Raw genomic sequence first — 19,626 nt, 5'->3', positions numbered from 1 at the left:
CCATCTCCTAATAAATGTTCCATAAAAAATAATGATACTATACAATTTGTTTGATATGAATGTTCCACAAAAAATAATGATGCTATACAATTTGCTTGATATGTAGCACGTGCCTAAGGGAACATTTTTGTAGCAAATGCTCATTACATATTGCAGTGCATTTTTCAGAAGTTGTCCTCAGTATTGAGGTTTATCACTACAAAAAAATATGAGTAAAAACTCAAGAATTTCTGGTAAACCCCTGTCACTAACATTTTGGAAAATTGAAAACCTAATTATGCGTAAGACACCTTACATTTCCTAATGCTTGTATTGAAAGTACGAAAATCCCAATAGTTGCATGAATTCGATCTCCCTAAAATAAAAAAATTGAAAAGAAATTTAAGTTAGTAAGGCGCATAAGTTGAAAAAAATACATCACAACTCGAAAAAAATAACATGTAAAAGAGTATGTACCTTTTCATCTTGAATAATTAATTCAATTAAATTAGGATTTTCTAGTTTCTCGCGATCTGGAATGTGTCATAATCTAACAACACAACCCTTTAAATTCCAACTCATTTTGGACATTAATATTTCGCTGATATAGTTATAGTTTGGAGCTATACTTTGCAGAAGTTTGTGTGGAAGCTAAACCCTAAGTAATGTAGAGAAGTCAAACATAAGCAAAAGTTGTTTGAATAAAGATTCCTAAGGAAAGACAATCTAGTAAATCAATTTTTAAGTATATGAAATCCTAATTTTTAAAAAGGTATGTGTAAATTAATTTGTATGAGTGAGTGCGCAAAAAATGATATGGATCTTCATTTTTTAGCTTTTGGCTTATTTTAATTTTCAACATTTTTTTGTGGTTAATTAAATTTGTTAACCACCAAGCCTTAATTTTTCTTGTCTTTTTCCTTTGACCTCTTGTTCATTTTTCAATATTTATTTCCTTTAATATAATATAGATGTAAGATACAAAATGTTTATTTAATTATTTCTCTCTTAAAAAAGAATACCTACAATAACTGAATTATACACAAAATTTAATTAAAAATATCTATAATAATGTATATTGTTCGTAAATAAGGTCAGATACAAAGCTCGTACTAAATATAGAATTATTATTTCAACTTAAAATTAATGTGTAAGATACAAAACGAAATTTTAATTGATTCTTTCTAAAAAGAAGGATACCTACCATAACTGAATTATACACAAAATTTAATTAAAGATACCTATAATCATAGTATATTGGTCTGCTTAATGAAAATTGTGTCTTTTTTTTGTGTGTACGACCAAAAGATTCTACTTTGGTCATTAAAAAGAGAACATTTTAGTTTAATTAATTCTTTCTTAAAATTTTCAGTCTTTTTAGCATAATATAGACGTAAGACAAAATATTTATTTAATTAATTCTTTCTTGAAAAAGAATACGTACCATATTTGAATTATACACAAAATTTAATTAAAGATACTTATAGTAATGTATATGATACCTATATTAATATATATTGTTCGCAAATAAGGTCAGATACAAAGCTTGTACTAAATATAGATTTATTATTTCAACTTAAAATTAATGTGTAAGATCCAAAATAAAATTATAATTGATTCTTTCTCGAAAAAGGATGCCTACCATAAAAGAAATCCTTAATAGTATTAGAATCGATGATCCTGTAATTTTGTATGGCAAGTGCGAGTAATCATATATTGTCATGTCACAATGATCTTTTTCTTTTACTTATTTTTGGACTTTGGTCCATAACACCTTTTTGGAAAGAATTTTTTCTTTCCATTTTTATGTCAGCAGAATATTTCATACCTTTTTCTCTTACCCATATTAACTCAAAGTATTAATTTCATATTTCAACAAAATATTTGTCATATGTAATATTACTCCAAATATGGTTATATATATTCACGGACAACTCTATTTCATATTTCATTCCCACCAAAAAAATTAATTATTAATTAGATACAAAAGAACATCAAATAATAATTTTTTGACGGAAACCATGAACTTATATATAATATAATCTAGATATGGTAATATATATTCACGGATAGCTCGATTTCATCTTTCTTTCCCAACAGATTTTTTATCCAATTAATATTTAGATACAAAAGAATATCGAATAATATTTTTTTCAATGTTATACAAATACAATAACAACAACAACAACCCAGTATAATCCCACTTAGCGGGGTCCGAGGAGAGTAGTGTGTACGCAGACCTTACCCCTACCCTAAGGTAGCATTCCTTATTGACGCCGGCGTCGCATGAGCATGGCCGACCCAAAGGGCACTGCCAAATGTTATACAAATAGAATAGAATCCAACAAATAGATTTCATAAAAGTGCCAAGTGGCTTTTTCTCAATACGCCACTTGGCTTAACTTCATGCTTCATTACTCTCCTTTTAATATAATATAGATAGATTGAGTAAGATCTTATTTTGCTGCTTGACTTTATCTAATTTTTATACTCAATAAATTTTTAATATCATAAATAAAATTTAATTTAATTTTATATTTTAACATACTCCAAAATATAAATGGTCATAGATTATCTCAATTTACGTATTTCTGTATTTTTTATTTTTTCTATTATAGTTTTTTAATGTTTTTCACTTCCATATTTCTAGCTAATATAGAAAAAAGCTATGAGTGGATCAATATATAGATATAAATATAGATATACATATAGATACAAATATACATGTATAGATTAGATTTGTCTAAGATCTATTTAGATTATGTATAAGATTCATTAAACTACTTCCATTAATTATATTTTTATTTATAATTTTTAATAATTAATGTTGTCTTAAAATTGCCAAGTGGCTTCATTTTAGCTTGCCACTTGACTTAAACACATGCTTCACTACTCTCCTTTTAATATAATATAGATTTTACGGTTCACAAATCAAAGAGATGCACGTAAATATTTGCCATTGTCTTTCTTGTAACTTATGATTTACTTTCAAACATGGTATACACCAAATGGCTATTCAGGGTTCGTCATTCTCATAGCCGCAATGCTTCTTATATTTCTAAAGAAAACAAAGATAATTAGAATACGGTCAGAAAGCCTTTAATCTTCTGCATCTAGAAGATTAGTAACCTGGTAAATAAAGTAAGTAATTTTGTTACAATAATTTGAATTCTGAACTGCGCTTATTTGTAAAAAATAAATTTGCATTGGCAACGCATAAATGTTAAAACTATCGATGCAGAAGGCAATCCAAAAAAGAATTAGACTTTAAAGATTTTAAAATATGAAAAAGTATTTTGGAACAAATTACAAGGAAAATAGCGCTTATGTCGGGTGTGTTTGGTACGAAGGAAAAATGTTTTTCAATTTTTCCATGTTTGGTTGGCTAAAATGTTTTGGAAAATATTTTACTTATCAATTGATTTTCCTCCAATTGGAGGAAAATGTTTTCCTTATCAAGAAAAAGGAAAACATTTTTCGAAGCTCTTTTTCAACCTTCCCCACCCTCACCACCCCACCTCCTCTCCAAAAAAAAGGTTTTTATTTTATTTTAAATTTCAGTTTTTCCGTTACCACCACCCTACTACCCCTTCACCCCTCCCACCCCCATAATTTTTTTTTACTTTTTTTTTGTAATTTAAATTTCTGTTTTTTTCGTTTTACTGCCCCGCCCCCTCCCCTCCCCCCGAAAAAAATTTAAAATATATTTTTCAGTTTTAATTTTATTATTTATCGGTTTAAAGGCTCAAAATTTTACAAGTTCCAAAATTATGAGTTCGGAGTTTTATGTGTTTGGAAGTTTACGAGTTTAAAAGTTATAAAGTTTATGAGTTCGAAATTCCGCGGTTTGAAAGTTTAGTAGTTCGAAAGTTTATGAAATTTGTGGGTCTGAAAGGTTGTTGGTTTAAAAGTTTATGACTTCATATTTATTATATCTAAATTATTTATAAATACTTTTAAGAAGTCATTTTCCTTAATTTGCGTATCAAACACCGAAAAATAAATAAGATTACTGCTTATTTTCGAAGAAAACATTTTCCGTTATACCAAACACACAAAACATGTTTGCCGCTGGTAGGGTGAATTCATTCCGTAATTCCAATAGAGGGGTAGGGGTGAATTTGAGTTCTACTCACAAGTCAAACAGGATAAAGAGCAGTGTCTCATTTTCCCTTACTCTTTCCTAGAGTTGACACTCTCCGTCTCCTTCCACAGCTACGCCGGTTCCTTCATCCTCAAATCCTCCTCTTTCCGACGTCGTTTTCGCCTCTCTTTGTAGCCAAGGTCAGTCTAAAATTGTTACCCCTATCTCTTTTTCCGATTACATTGATTTTAAGTTATTTCAGTTTGATGTTAATGGGTGTTGATAAATGCACCTTGGGCCTAATTTAATCCCTAAAGCTAGTTCATGAAGTGAGGATTACCCAACACCATATAAGGAGACCAAGAACCTCAAATCGCACGTATGTAGGACAACTCAACTTGTCACTTGTGTTACATTATATTAAGCCTTATTTTATGTCCCATTATAGCTATTCTTATTGAGTATACCAAAGTGCATATTTTTCGTTCTTGTCATGATTTTTGTAAGTCTCATACCTGTTTTAGATGGGCAAAAGTTTAAGGTAGACATAGATTTGATTGAAACTTGAAAAAAGAGTTTTTGAAGTTGTGTTGAAATATAATTTTTGAAAGTTGAAGTTGTGTTTGGACATGCATTTTATTTGAAGAAAAGTTGAAATTTTGTGAGTGGAAGGAAAATTTTCACCCAAAAACTACTCTAAACCAAAATTTGGGAACTTGGAAATTTTTGAATTTTTTTCCCCAAAACATTATCATATTTCATAAACAAACAATGTTTTCAATTTTTTTTTGAAAAAATGAAGCCACAATCTATGGCCAAAAGGGAGAAACCTGATGAAGTAGCACCATTATTACAATTTAGATTATTGCAGCTAGTAGCTTCTGTTTTTCATATGTGTATACGAGTTCTATTGTAATTGAGTAATTCAGAAATTTGATAGTGTTAAAATAGATGGAAAGCAGATCCGGATGATAATCTTGATGCATCTATCATAGGAAAAAAAGGGTGCAAAACTTTTGTATTCTTGAATTGATTGATCAATGAAATTAAGAAGAAAAAGAAAATAGATGATAATTGGCTGCTTGCGCAAGCTGATCTTTGTTGAGCTTGATTAATTGTTGTCCTTGTTTTGCTGTTAAACAGTACCCTGGCTATTGGGAGGGAACATATTTAGCTGTTATTTGAGGTGTTTGCTGCCATGGCTGGTGAAGATTCAAATAGTAAGTAATTCTCATTAGTTGACTGCTTATGCAAATTTCCTGTTCTCACTCTTCAAAATTTTCAGTCTGCACTTTGTAATATATCCTTCTTGCCTTTTGTTTAGAAGGAAAAAAGAAAGAAGTCAAGAAAGAGACAGGTCTTGGTCTCTCTTCCAAGAAAGATGAGAACTTCGGGGAGTGGTATTCTGAGGTAAGATTGGAATGTTCAACTATTAGAGATGCTAAATGTGATATTCATGGGTGCTTCTGAGGTTATTTTGCTTTGTGAAAAAAAAGAAGAGTTGGAATGTGAGCTTCCCATTGCCTCAAGCAATCCAATTTTTTCTAAAGTTACACCCCCCCTCCCCAAAAGCTTATTTATTTAATGTCTTTCATTTGGCATTACAAAACTAGTTAGTGCATGACATGGAGGTACCTAATTGGGGATTTCTTGGCGCCATGTTGGGCAGGGCAAGATTAATTTCTAGTCATCTCTTTATTTCTAGTCCGTTTCTACACATTTCTGAAACCTCTCTACCTTCACTAGGTAGGGGTAAGGTCTGCGTCCGCACTACCCTACCCAGACCCCACTTGTGGGAATATACTGGGTTTGTTATTGTTGTTCTGCACATTTCTCCATCTTCTTTGTTCCAGTATTGTTTTGGCGGTGCAAGTCTTTTGTCTTTATTCACTTTCAACAGAGCCGGAATTGATTTTCCTTGTTCCCTAACATGCATCAAAAGAATCTTTGGATAACATAGGCCAACCTGAAATTCCTTGGCAAAGATCTCTATGAGATGTTCTATTATTTCATAGAAATATATGTCCCTGGCGGCAAGTTGATCATTCATGCGCAAACATAACCGAAAAAGAAAGCTTCCCTTTTGTTACCAACCTTCTTCCCCTTACTGGTGTTTTAAACCTGCCTGTATCTCCAGTTTGTTAGTAAGTTTAATGCACTCTATCAGACAAGTACTATAAGTGAATAGCTCAATGTCATGTACGTTTTGAACAACAATTGACTTTGGTATATGTCTGCTTACTTGCGGATGCATTTCTTAAGATTCCTGCTCTTTTTATGTACTTCCTGTCTTATTGCAATTACAAGTTCCTTTTTATCACATATCATGATTTTTACTTCTCCTTGACTAATAATTGTAGGTGGTTGTTTGTGGTGAAATGATTGAGTATTATGATATTTCTGGCTGCTATATCTTACGGCCATGGGCAATGTCCATCTGGGAGATATTGCAAGTATGTCCCTCAAATTGATTGTTTTGTGTGGGCCTTATTCAGGATTGAATTCTTTTTATGTCAGCTATGTTGACAATTCTTTTGAAAAGGAGATGTTATCTACATGACTGACAATTTTTCACCCCTTTCTTCATTACATTTACAATGCATTCTTAATTCTGTTTCCAGGCCTTTTTTGATGCTGAAATTAAGAAGAAGAAGATAAAGAACTCCTACTTCCCTCTTTTTGTGTCCCCTGGTGTTCTACAAAAGGAAAAGGACCACATAGAAGGATTTGCTCCTGAGGTGAGGTGAGGCTCTTGTTGGCAAACTCGAGTTATTTTTCCACTCTGTGAAGCACTGGGAAGGCTTTGTGTTTTTTTTATACCTCTTTGTTTCCTTTCCATTTTCTGTCTTTTCGTTTTATGACACCTTGATTGTGAAACTGGATTTTATCTTCCAAAATATGTATATAAGCTGTTGCTGCTGCTTTTATTCTTCTTTCTTCAAGGGATAATAGTAAAATGTGAAAAGGACTTTCCATTTTCTACTCTTTTAAATTTCCTTCAAAGGCATCATATAGTTTAGAAAGTTACCACAAATTTGGGTGATGTATGATTCCTAGATGTAAGATACTTTGTTCAGTAGTGTTGTTAATTTCAACAACGGTAACTTCAATCATGGTCTTCAGTTTGTAGCATCCTCTTAAGCAATCTAAAACTGTATAGCATTTGTTCATCTACTATGCTCTATAATCGGTTGTCATCATTCTTTAGGTTGCTTGGGTTACAAAAACTGGAGAATCTGATCTGGAAGTCCCCATTGCGATTCGACCAACAAGTGAAACAGTGATGTATCCTTATTTCTCTAAGTGGATAAGGGGACACCGTGACTTGCCCTTGAGACTTAACCAGTGGTGCAACGTTGTGCGGTGGGAGTTTAGCAACCCAACCCCCTTCATCAGGTTTACTTTTTGAGTTAATTCTTTTACCAGCCTCTTATCAGAAAGTTGATGTGCTCTATCTGCAACTTTGTTTTGCAACTTGTTTAAGCTAATCAAATCCTGCATTACATCTTTATGGGGAGGATGGACCTAATTGTTATCTCCTTTCTTCTACCTGCCCCGCATGTATATTTAGCTTATTCATTATAAACATCAACCTTCTATTCATTTGAGATCATCATGCTGTGTGTAACACTCCTTGCCTGTGTTCCTTACTCAGGAGCCGTGAGTTTCTTTGGCAAGAAGGACACACTGCTTTTGCAACTAAGGAGGAGGCAGATGCAGAGGTATTTCGGTTATATGTTACAGTATGCAATTGATCATTAAAAATTCTATACAGGGTAGTATCAGTGTTTTTTTTTGGTAATTAAATTTCTTTTGTATTAATCACCAAAGAAAGACTATACAAAACCATATCCATGCTAACTCAGCTGACTATCTCAAAACTGAAAGACAAAACAAACCGTACCTATTTACAAACAAAATTATTCAATCTACTCTGTTCCTAGCCAAAACTGTTGTATGTAACTCCTAACTCGAGTAGCTACTCTAGCATTGCATATGTGTGCTATTTCTCGCACCAGGACATCATTCCCTCGATACCTTTGCTCAAGTATACATGTGTTTTTTTCTATCCATATTGCATGTGAAATGTCAGCATAGATCATTTTGAAGATGCTAGCCTTCTTGGACTTCCCTTTTCCCTGTTTGATAATCCACTGAAGATGTTGATCCCAGCAAGTGGTAGCCGTATGTGATCTTTGGACCCAAGTCGTTACTTTCTTCCAAAGTTCTCTAGTGTATGGGCATTTAACAAAGATGTGCTTCCTTGATTCATCCTGATCTTGACACATAACACACTGAGAGGTAACAGTTATACGTCAACTGGCTAGCCTATCTTTAGTTGGCAATCTACCATGGAGCAACAACGCCTTTGGCCTAGCAGTATTCTGGAAAATCAGACATTTCCAGCTTACTCTTGGTAAATCACCTAGGAGCTGCAGGTATATTTGTCTAATGATACTTTTCCTATTGTCATGTATATTATGTGTCTGCAGCAGAGTTGCTCTGGATCCAATTATTCATCTCACCATCCAGCTGGCTTGCTGAGGTATAGGCATCTGTTGGAGCTGCTGGTGTTTGATATAATATGCATTGATCCACCTTATTCCTAGCTTGTCCTGTTTATGTGTTAAGTCCCAGCAAGTTTTGGCAATAGCTGCTTTGTTCAGAGGAAGGTTGATGAGGTTAAGTCCACCATCTGACTCGGGAGTACAGATTTTTTCCCATGCTACCAAGGACATCTTGTTTATTGTATTAGTTCCAGACCAGATGTAACTTCTACAAAATGCCTCTATCATTTTCAGTACCTTAGCAGGTAAAATAAACAATTGAGCTCAGTATGCTTGTATGCCAAAGATTACAGATTGGACCAGCTGCACACGACTATCATAAGACAACTTCTTAGCAGTCCAGGAAGAAATCTTGGCTGTGATCTTTCAATCAATAGTTAAGAGCTATTTTCTTTGTAGACAAAGGAATGCCTAGGTACTTGAAGGGTAAGGATGCCTAGGTACTTGAAGGGTAAGGATCCACTTGTAAATCCTAGGTGTGCCAATATCTGGTCCTTCACAGCTTGCTTTACACCACCAAAATATATTGAACTTTTTCCTAGATTAGCCTGTAAGCCTGATGCCTGAGAATTGAGTAAAGCATTTGTAAAGTATAGCCACTGAAGAGAGATTATGTTAGCAAATAACAGAAGATCATCAGCAAAACTCATATGAGTAATGCCCAGCTTCCTACATCTGGGATGATATTGGAAGTAAGGCTCCTTCTTAAGTCCATGCAATGATCTAATCAAGTATTCCATCACTATAGCAAACAGACAAGGGGAGATAGGGTCTCCTTGTCAAAGACCCTTGGTAGCATCGAAAGGTTATATGGTTTCCCCATTCACAAGAATAGTATAGTTGACAGTCTTAATATCTGATAAACCTGTCAGGAAACCTAAGCTCCTCCGTAACCTGCTGTAAGGAGATCTATTCTACTGAGTCGTAAGCTTTCTGAAAATCAATCTTTATCATACATCTAGGGGGATATCTGAGCTCTTGTGTAGGATTTGACTAGCTCATGAGCTAGAATGACATTATCAGCAATCTTTCTACCAGGAATGAAGCATGCTTGAGCCTCACAAATGATGTAAGGCATGGCTTTCTGTAATCTGGAAGCCAAGATTTTAGAGATCATCTTGTAGAGGATTGAACAACAACATGCTATGAGTCTGTACTTTTGACTGTGGTAGGTTTATTAACTTTTAGCACCAATGTAACAGTAATGCAGTTTATGGCCTTATAGAGTTTTCCAGAAGAACTCTTTCACATCATCTATGATCTGAATATTGATAATGTCCCAGGCTTTCTTGAAGAAAATTGCATTAAAGCCATCGATGTCTGGAGCTTTATCATCACCAATTGCTTTGAGGCTCTCAACAATCTCTTGATTGGTTACTTCTGCACATAGATCAACCCTTTGTTGGTGAGATAGTGTAGGCCCAGCTTCATGTATGTTCTGTTGATGGCAAGCAAGGTACTGGCAGCTGTTCCCATTAAACTTTTGTAGAAATCAACAATCTCTCTTTTGATAGCATCAGGGTCGGTCAGCTTGTCTCCTAGCAAAGTTGTAATTTCTGTGATTTGCTTCTTTTGAGTTCTATCCTTCATCACTGCTGTGAAGTACTTAGTGTTTGAATCTCCCAGTTGTATCCACTTTGCTCTAGCTTTCTGTTGAAGGACACTCTCTTCAATTAAAGACCACTTCTCAAGGTTCAGTAATACTTTTTTCTCCATATCAAGTAAAGTATCAGTGCAACCCTGTGAAATTTTTCCTTGTATGTCACTCACCTCAATTCTAGCTTTCTCAATTTTCTGAGTTATGCCCCTGAATCCTTAGAATGTAGAGATTTCAAAGCAGGTTTCAGATCTTTCAATCTAGCCCAAACTGAATTCAAATTACCCTGTGGACTATGTGAACTCCATATGCTAGTAACTATTTGAGAGAAGCCATCATGTTCTGGTCATATGTTAAAGAATCTGAAAGGCACTCTACCTTTCCATGTGGAAGATGTCAAAGTTAGGATAGGAGCATGATATGATATTTGAGGCAATCCATAGTTTGTTTCTACATGACCCCAGGACATCATCCATTCATAATTGCCAAACACTCTATCTAACCTGCTGCTGACCCTATCAGATCCATGTTGCTTGATAGACTATGTATAGTAATCACCTTTCCAAGGCAGTTCTGTTAATGTAGTGTTCTGAAGGCAGACAACAAAGTCTTGGATCTCTAAGTAGCTTACTGGGTTACCAGATAACTTGTCATTGGGGTATAGCACAGAGGCGTATCCAGGATTTTAATAACATGGGTGCACCATTATCTTTAGGCAAAATACATAAGTTGCCACCCGAATTATGACCCAAATCCCTGTTACACACTTTCTAGGAACGAATATTACTTTACACACCCAACCTTTTCAAAGTGTATCTAAGACGCACCACTTTTTTCTTAACCAGTTTTTCAGAATATATGCAATATCACGCACCAATCAAATTGTGACATGTGTCATTTAAAAAATAAAATAATTAAAATTACAATCATACCCCTCATCTTCCTCATCTAAACTACCATGGTCGTCTTCCTCCTCTCTCACCATCAATTACCATAGCTTCTTCCTCCACCTTTTACTTAATAGCAAAGCCACCATTAACTAACAAAAATCACCAAACACACCCAAAATTCCATCTTTTCCGCTGAAATTGAATCAAAATTTTTGAGCTCAGATCCAATTTCATTTCACTTCTGTAAAAGTTCGACCGCCATTAACTGCCATCGCCACAAGTCAACTATTTAAAAAATCATCCATTAATAAAATTAAAGAATGTGCAAATCTTGAGCTAAGCTTTAATGGTTGGAAAATATTTTGAAAAATTCTCGCTTCCTGAAAATTTGACTTCGCCATGGGTAAAGCTTAAGTTAAGCTTCTCTACAACGAGAAGAGATATAAGAAATCGTGGTATATCTATTTGAGAAGAAGGAAATCGGGTGGTGGAGCTCAAGGAGTAGCTATGGCAGAATTTTTAAAAAAGGAAGAAGATGACTCAATTTAAAATTTTAAAAAACTAAAAGAAAATTGACATCTGACACAAAATTCTTCTGTTCACGCGACTCATTTGTTGGGATAAACACGCACTATCCACGTGGGCAAAGCAGTGTGTATTAGATACACTTTGGAAAGGTTGGGTGTGTAAAGTAATATTCGTTCCTAGAAAGTGTGTAACAGGGATTTGGGTCATAGTTTGGGGGGTAACTTATGTATTTTGCCTTATCTTTAAGATAAATGTTTGGTTCGATTATAAAAAAATTGTGGTGATAACAAGTTAACGAGCAAACTATATTAATATTTTTTTTTAATCCAATAAAGATTCAAGGTTGAGTTATTGGACATTACAAGCAGTGATATAATATTTCAGATAAGCAGAAAAACAAACTCCAAATAAGCATGTCTGGATACTATACAATGAAATGTGCTTGATACCCAATAAAGGAAAAGAAAAGCAACATACCCATTAATTAAGAGCGGGGGAAAATGCTGAAAAGCAAAAGCTACTGAGATTTGACAATTCCACTACAATAAGCAAAATGAAATGTTAAAGATTAACCTAGCTAAGGAACTGAAGGAGCCATCGTTTTGTCAAGAAGAAGAGGACGATTTTTTTTTTTGAATTGGTAACTTTTGTATATATTAATAACATCAGTACATAGGTTGCACCGAAAACCAAATTTACATGAAGAGGATAAGTAGATGTTCTGATTTGAGACCTAGCAAGATCCTAGTATGTCTATGATTGTCAATGTATCTTCTGTGTAAATCTGTTTACACCAAAAACAAAAAAGAAGAATACAATTGAGTTTGATCTTCTGTACTGGATTGCTTCTATCTTCAAAACATCTAGCGTTCCTTTCCCTCCAAACTGTCCACCAGATACAAGCCGGGACAGTCCTCCATCTGTCTCTACTAGTTGCTTCAGCTCTAGCTTCTTCCCAGCTATAAAGGACATCTTTAAGCCTGTATGACATTGACCATGAAATGCCCCTAAGACTAATAAAGATTTTCCATAGTTGGTCTGTAATCTTGCAATGTAGAAATAAATGGCTAACAGTTTCAACATTTTCCCCACATAGAAAACATCTTGAACACAGAGAAATTCCCCTTTTTATGAGATTATCCTGGGTTAATACAACCTCCTTTGCTAGTAGCCAAGAGAAGCATGCTACCTTGTATGGAATCGTTGTTCTCCATATATGTTTCCATGGCCATGCGTCTACCTGTTGATTATTATGATTCAAAATCTTATATGCATCCTTCACCTGATAAAACCCTCTGTTGTGCCTCTGCCACCAAAGTGAATCAAACCCTTCTTGTAAACCTTTAAATGCTTCCGGCTCTTTGTAAAGGTGAGCTAATCTTGTTATCTCCCAGTCATTCAACTGTCTTCTGAGAGAGATTTCCCATCCTTGATGACTCCTCATATCAACTACTGTCCTATGCTGGTTTTGTGCCAATCCAAACATATCGGGTATCTTTCCTTTAAGCTTCCGTGTCCCAACCAGTTATCATTCCAGAATGATGTGTTCCTTCCGTTGTTCACTCTTATGGAAGAGTGATTCTTCATTATAGGCCAAAGTTCTCTGATGGATTTCCACACTTACTCCATATGATGTTCTGACTTTTTTTGACACCCAGTTATTTTCCTCACCGTACTTAACTTTGATCACTTTGCTCCATAAAGATTGGGGTTCTTGAGAGTACTTCGATAACCATTTCATTCTAAGAGCCTTGCTTTGATTCTTCAAATTCCTAATTCCTAAACCACCTTGTTTTTTAGCCATTGTGAGTGTCTTCCATTTAACTAAATGGAAGACCTGTTTCTCCTTATTACCTTGCCAAAGGAATGATCTTCGTAGTTTGTCCAATGTCTGTAAAATTCCGGCAGGAATTGGAAACAAAGACATCATATAAGTAGGAAGTAAGTCTAATAGTGAGTTGATTAGAACTAGCCTGCCCCCCAATGACAGGTATTGCGATTTTCATCTTGACAACTTCTTCTCACGCTTTTCTATAACTGAATTCCAGATCTCTTTTGATTTGGATCTTGCACCAAGAGGCATCCCATGGTAAACAGTTGGTAGGGACCCAACTTCTCCTCCCAATATCTGTGTCAGTTGCTCCATGTTGTTAACTTCATTAATGGGAAAAATATTGCTCTTCCTTCAGTTGATGTGTAATCCCGAAACTCCCTCAAATAAGACCAAAATGATCCTTAGGAATCTAAGTTGTTCCTTTTTAGCGTCACAGAAGACTAGAGTATCATCCGCATATTGAAGATGTGTGATCTCTAGATTGTTTGCCCCACTCCTTTTTATCTCAAAACCTTTAATCCATCCACTGACTTTAGCCGTTTTGATCATGTTGTTCAATCCTTCCATGGCTATAATGAATAGAAAGGGAGATAAAGGATCACCTTGTCTTAGACCTCTGTGAGAATGGAAAAAACCTTTAGGAGATCCATTTATGATAATGGAGAATGTTACAGTAGATATGCAAAATTTCATCCATCTGTTCCATTTCTGCCCAAAACCCATGTGTTCTAACATTTTGAGTAGGAAGCTCCAATTTACACGATCATAGGCCTTCTCAATATCTAATTTGCATAAGATTCCAGGTTCTTTCTTTTTGATTCTTGAATCCACAGCTTCGTTGGCAATCAATACTGCATCTATTATTTGTCTTCCTTTGATGAAAGCTATTTGTTGAGCATCAACAATTTTCCCTACCACCCTCTTAAGTCTTTCAGTCAAGACTTTTGAGAGTGAGAAGGCACGAGAGAAAATATGATATATTGATATTGTGTGTGATGCAATACAAGAGGTGCTATTTATAGCTACTTTATACAAAGGGAATACTACTCCTATTCCAATGTGGGACAATTACATAGCTATCTCTAACACTCCCCTCAAGCCGGAGCATATAAATCATATGTACCGAGCTTGTTACATATATAATCAATGCGAGGACTAGTGAGGGACTTGGTGAAAATATCTGCAAGTTGATCATTCGATCTCACAAACTTCGTAGTAATATCTCCTGAGAGTATCTTTTCTCTGACGAAGTGACAATCAATCTCAATGTGTTTAGTTCTCTCATGAAACACCGGATTTGATGCAATATGAAGTGCAACTTGATTATCGCACACAAGTTCCATCCGACTGATTTCACCAAATTTCAACTCCTTGAGCAATTGTTTGGTCCAGACTAGTTCACATGTTGCCATAGCCATTGCTCGGTATTCTGCTTCTGCACTAGACCGAGCAACTACATTCTGTTTCTTACTTTTCCAGGACACCAAATTTCCTCCTACTAAAACACAATATCCAGACGTTGAACGTCTATCAGAAGGTGATCCTGCCCAATCAGCATCCGAGTACCCAACGATCTGCTCATGACCTCGATCCTCAAACAGTAATCTTTTACCTGGAGCCGATTTTATATACCGGATAATGCGGACAACTGCATCCCAATGACTATCACAGGGAGAATTCATAAACTGACTTACAACACTCACAGGATAAGAAATGTCGGGCCTAGTCACTGTGAGATAATTTAATTTACCAACCAGCCGCCTATAGCTTGCAGGATCGCTAAGCGACTCCCCCTGTCCAGGCAGAAGTTTAGAATTCGTATCCATCGGCGTGGCAACAGGTCTGCAACCTGTCATCCCTGTTTTCTCAAGAATGTCTAACACATATTTCCTTTGAGAAATAACAATACCTGAGCTAGATTGAGCAACCTCAATACCTAGAAAGTACTTCAATCTGCCTAGATCCTTAGTTTGAAAGTGCTGGAAGAGATGCTGTTTCAGATTAGTAATACCATCCTGATCATTGCCCGTAATAACAATATCATCAACATAGACTACCAGATAAATACATAGACTTGAAGCAGAGTGGCAATAAAACACAGAGTGATCAGCTTCACTGCGAGTCATGCTAAACTCCTGGATAACCGTGCTGAACTTACCAAACCAGGCTCGAGGAGACTGCTTTAGACCATAAAGTGACCGACGCAAGCGACATATAAGGCCACGAGACTCCCCCTGAGCAATAAAACCAGATGGTTGCTTCATATAAACCTCATCCTCAAGATCACCATGAAGAAAGGCATTCTTAATGTCCAACTGATAGAGGGGCCAATGACGAACTGCAGCCATGGATAGAAAAAGGCGAACTGATGCCACTTTAGCCACTGGAGAGAAGGTATCACTGTAATCTAGCCCAAATATTTGAGTGTATCCTTTGGCAACAAGACGTGCCTTAAGTCGATCAATCTGGCCATCGGGACCAACTTTAACTGCATAAACCCAACGACAACCAACGGTAGATTTACCTGAAGGAAGAGGAACAAGTTCCCATGTACCACTTGTATGTAAAGCAGACATCTCGTCACTCATAGCCTGTCACCATCCTGGATGAGACAATGCTTCACCTGTAGACTTAAGGATGGAAACCGAGGACAATGAAGATATAAAAGCATAATGGGGAGATGACAGGCGATGATAACTCAAACCAACATAATGAGGATTAGGGTTTAGTGTGGTCCGTATACCTTTTCGAAGTGCAATCGGTGTACTAGGAGCAGGATCCGCAGTAGGAGCCGTGTCAGGTGCAGGACGAGAACCAGATGGGCCTGATGTATGGCGCGAACGACGATTGTAAGTCAAGAGTGGTGTTCCTGTGGCTGGGGAACTAGGAGGGATAACACTGGACTCCTCAAAAGTTGGTACGGGTGAAACCTCTGTGTTGAAGTTGGATGAGGATTACTAAACTCCTCAAAAGTCGGTATAGGTAAGACCTCAGATATGTCATGGTGGTCAGCAGAAGTGACATCAGTTGTGAAGAAAGGTTTAGACTCGAAAAATGTGACGTCAGCTGACATAAGGTACCTATGAAGATCAGGTGAATAACAACGATATCCCTTCTGAACACGAGAATAACCAAGGAAGACACACTTGAGAGCACGAGGAGCTAACTTATCTTTCCCCGGGGCTAAGTTATGAACAAAACATGTGCTCCCAAAAACCCGAGGTGGAAGAGGGTATAAGGCTGACTGGGGAAACAATATTGAATGTGGAATCTGACCCTTGATGGGAGATGAAGGCATCCTATTAATCAAATAACAAGTTGTGAGAACTGCATCGCCCCAAAAACGCAGCGGAACACGAGACTCAATTAGAAGTGTGCGAGCAGTCTCAATAAGGTGCCTATTCTTTCTTTCTGCAACCCTATTTTGCTGAGGGGTATAAGGACAAGATGTCTGATGAATATTTCTATGAGAAGACATAAACTGCTGAAACTGAGAAGATACATATTCTAAGGCATTATCACTGCGAAAAATGCGGATAGAGACACCAAATTGGTTTTTGATTTCAGCACAAAAACTCTGGAATATAGAGAATAACTCAGAACGATCTTTCATTAAGAAAAGCCAAGTACATCTTGAGTAATCATCAATAAAGCTAACAAAATAATGAAATCCCAAGGTTGAGCTGACTCTACTAGGACCCCATATATCAGAATGAACCAAGGAGAAAACAGACTCTGCATGACTCTCAACACTACGCGTAAAGGAAGCTCGGGTATGTTTCCCAAGCTGACCACGACTCACAATCTAATCTAGACAAACTGGATAAACTAGGCACCATCTTTTGAAGTTTGGATAAACTCGGATGTCCTAAACGTCTGTGGATTAGATCTGGAGGATCTGTAACTAGACATGTTGTGGAAGGACTGAGCGAGTTAAGGTAGTAAAGACCTTCTGATTCACGACCTGTACCAATTGTCCGTCCCGTACTGCGGTCCTGCATAATAAAAGAATCATCAATAAAATATATACCACAATTGAGGGCACGAGTCAAACGACTAACAGATGCAAGACTAAAAGGACAACCAAGAACATAAAAAACGGAATCTAGGGTGATAGAAGACAATGGGTTGGCTTGTCCAACTCCTTGTGCCTTAGTTTGACATCCATTGGCTAAAGTAACAGTAGGAAGAGACTGAATATACAATATTCGACAAAAGTGATTTATTACCAGAGATATGATCAGAAGCGCCTGAGTCCATGACCCATGGTCCAAGAGTACTAGACTAGGAAACACAAGCAAAAGAATTACCAGCAATATGAGTGTCAGTCTGGGCAACTGAGGCTACTTGTGGAGATGTTTGCTTACTTGCTCGATACTGAAGGAGCTCATTATATTCTTCTTTAGATACAGAAAAGCTCTGGTTACCTGTAGTCTCGCTCTGAGCAACGTAGGCATTTTTGGGTGGACGACCATTTAAGGAATAATACATTTCGCGAGTGTGTCCAAGTTTGTGACAATAAGAACACTTGGGTCTAGATCTCCCAAAACGACCGCCTCCTCGTCTATTCTCCATAGCTTGAGATGCCCGAACATCCACTGTCTGGGATGCAAGAACAGAGGAATCAAGTATTTGTGATGAAATCACTGGGTGACTTGGTGTTGCAGCAAGGCGAAGTAATCGAGAGAATAATTCATCAACTGTAGGGACAGTCGGACTCGCCAAAATCTGGTCTCGTACTGAATCAAGATCATGAGGAAGTCCAGCGAGTGTAAGAACTAGAAACATTTTCTGTCGCTGCTCTTGTTGTTTTGACACACTAGCAGAAACTGACATCAATGTCTCAAATTCCTCCATGACTGCCTGTACCTGACCCAAGTAAGTAGACATATCTAATTCTTGCTTCTTTAAGTTTGTCATTCGTGATATCACATCATAGAAGCGAGATATATCATTAGTGTATAACGTACGAGCCTTTGCCCAAACCAAATAACATGTATGGAATGGCCGAAACAAAGGTATCAACTTAGAATCAATAGAACGCCACAAGATGCTACATAATTGAGCATCAATTTTTGCCCAAAGCGCTATCGCCTTTTCATCTCCTTCGCTAGACTGTTTAATCAGATGATCTTGCACACCTTGACCTTTACACCACAACTCGACAGATGAAGCCCAAGCTAAGTAGTTTGAACCTCCCATTAAAGGTTCCGAGGTAATCATAACATTAGAGTTTCCAGAACTCATGCTTTTAGACACAAAAACATCAATTCCCAAAGGCATCTTGTCTCTTATTACCAAATAAGAGAAATAATCAACTGTAATCCACTGAAAATAGAGTAAGGAACACTGAACCAGAATAGTAAACTAGTGTAGCAGTTGGAAAGTTACTGTTGCAGTCGGAAAATATTCAAAGTGGTCGGAATGAAATAAAAACAGTAGGGGTAGGATCGGAATTACCAGAAGACCCAACTGTTCTGAAGGAACTTTTTCAAAAAATGACCGGAAGTCAACTTTTTGAAATCACTATTCACGCCGGAAAAATAAAAAGTGGTCGGAATTTGGTGTAACCTGAATGGGTAGACTCGGAATTGCAAGGGAAACAATCTGTCCTGAAGAGTCGTCGCCAAAAAATGGCCGGAAGGTGGCCCACGCAACGTTGGAACTTCGTCGGAAAATTTTCTTTGGACAGCTACAGTACCGCCGGAGATTTTCACTGGGATTTGGTCGCCGGACAGTGACTACTCTTGTGGTAGTGTTGGATTTTGTGCACAAACACTGACCGAGACAAAGCAGACGCAAAACAACTTTGAAAGTCGCCGGAAAAAAAAGGTTCCGGTGACTGATTTTACTTCCCGGAATCGCTGGAATTTATGCACATCGATAAATCTCTCACGATAGCTCTGATACCATGTGAGAAGGCACGGGAGAAAATATGATATATTGATATTGTGTGTGATGCAATATAAGAGGTGCTATTTATAACTACTCTATACAAAGGGGATACTACTCCTATTCCAGTGTGGGACAATTACATAGCTATCTCTAACATTTACATAGCTATCTCTAACAGAGAGCAGTTTGTAGAAGCTCCCTATCAAACTGATTGGTCTGAAATCTCTCAATTCTTTCGCACCTGTCTTCTT

At 36.7% G+C, this 19,626-nt stretch overlaps 1 protein-coding gene across 6 annotated transcripts in view; it reads left to right on the top strand.

The window, feature by feature from the left end:
- Positions 1 to 4,091: 4,091 nt before the first annotated feature.
- The window catches only part of LOC107765319 (proline--tRNA ligase, cytoplasmic-like), a 29,289-nt gene continuing 13,754 nt past the window's right edge, over positions 4,092 to 19,626 (top strand). The window contains exons 1-8 of one of the 6 annotated variants that reach the window (XM_075218967.1): positions 4,103 to 4,263; positions 4,381 to 4,442; positions 5,207 to 5,283; positions 5,391 to 5,473; positions 6,424 to 6,516; positions 6,685 to 6,801; positions 7,272 to 7,459; positions 7,719 to 7,785. In XM_075218967.1, coding sequence (XP_075075068.1) covers positions 5,262 to 5,283; positions 5,391 to 5,473; positions 6,424 to 6,516; positions 6,685 to 6,801; positions 7,272 to 7,459; positions 7,719 to 7,785 — 570 coding nt within the window. In that variant the 5' untranslated portion in view covers positions 4,103 to 4,263; positions 4,381 to 4,442; positions 5,207 to 5,261. Of the gene's footprint in view, positions 4,264 to 4,380; positions 4,443 to 5,206; positions 5,284 to 5,387; positions 5,474 to 6,423; positions 6,517 to 6,684; positions 6,802 to 7,271; positions 7,460 to 7,718; positions 7,786 to 19,626 lie in introns of all 6 variants that reach the window. The other 5 variants (XM_075218965.1, XM_075218968.1, XM_075218966.1 and 2 more) reach the window with 5 other exon arrangements.

Source organism: Nicotiana tabacum, chromosome 8 (assembly GCF_000715075.1).
Source record: "Nicotiana tabacum cultivar K326 chromosome 8, ASM71507v2, whole genome shotgun sequence".
NCBI classification, from domain to species: Eukaryota; Viridiplantae; Streptophyta; class Magnoliopsida; order Solanales; family Solanaceae; genus Nicotiana; species Nicotiana tabacum.
The sequence above is the reverse complement of the archived record's forward strand: the minus strand, read 5'-3'. Positions and strand labels throughout refer to the sequence as shown.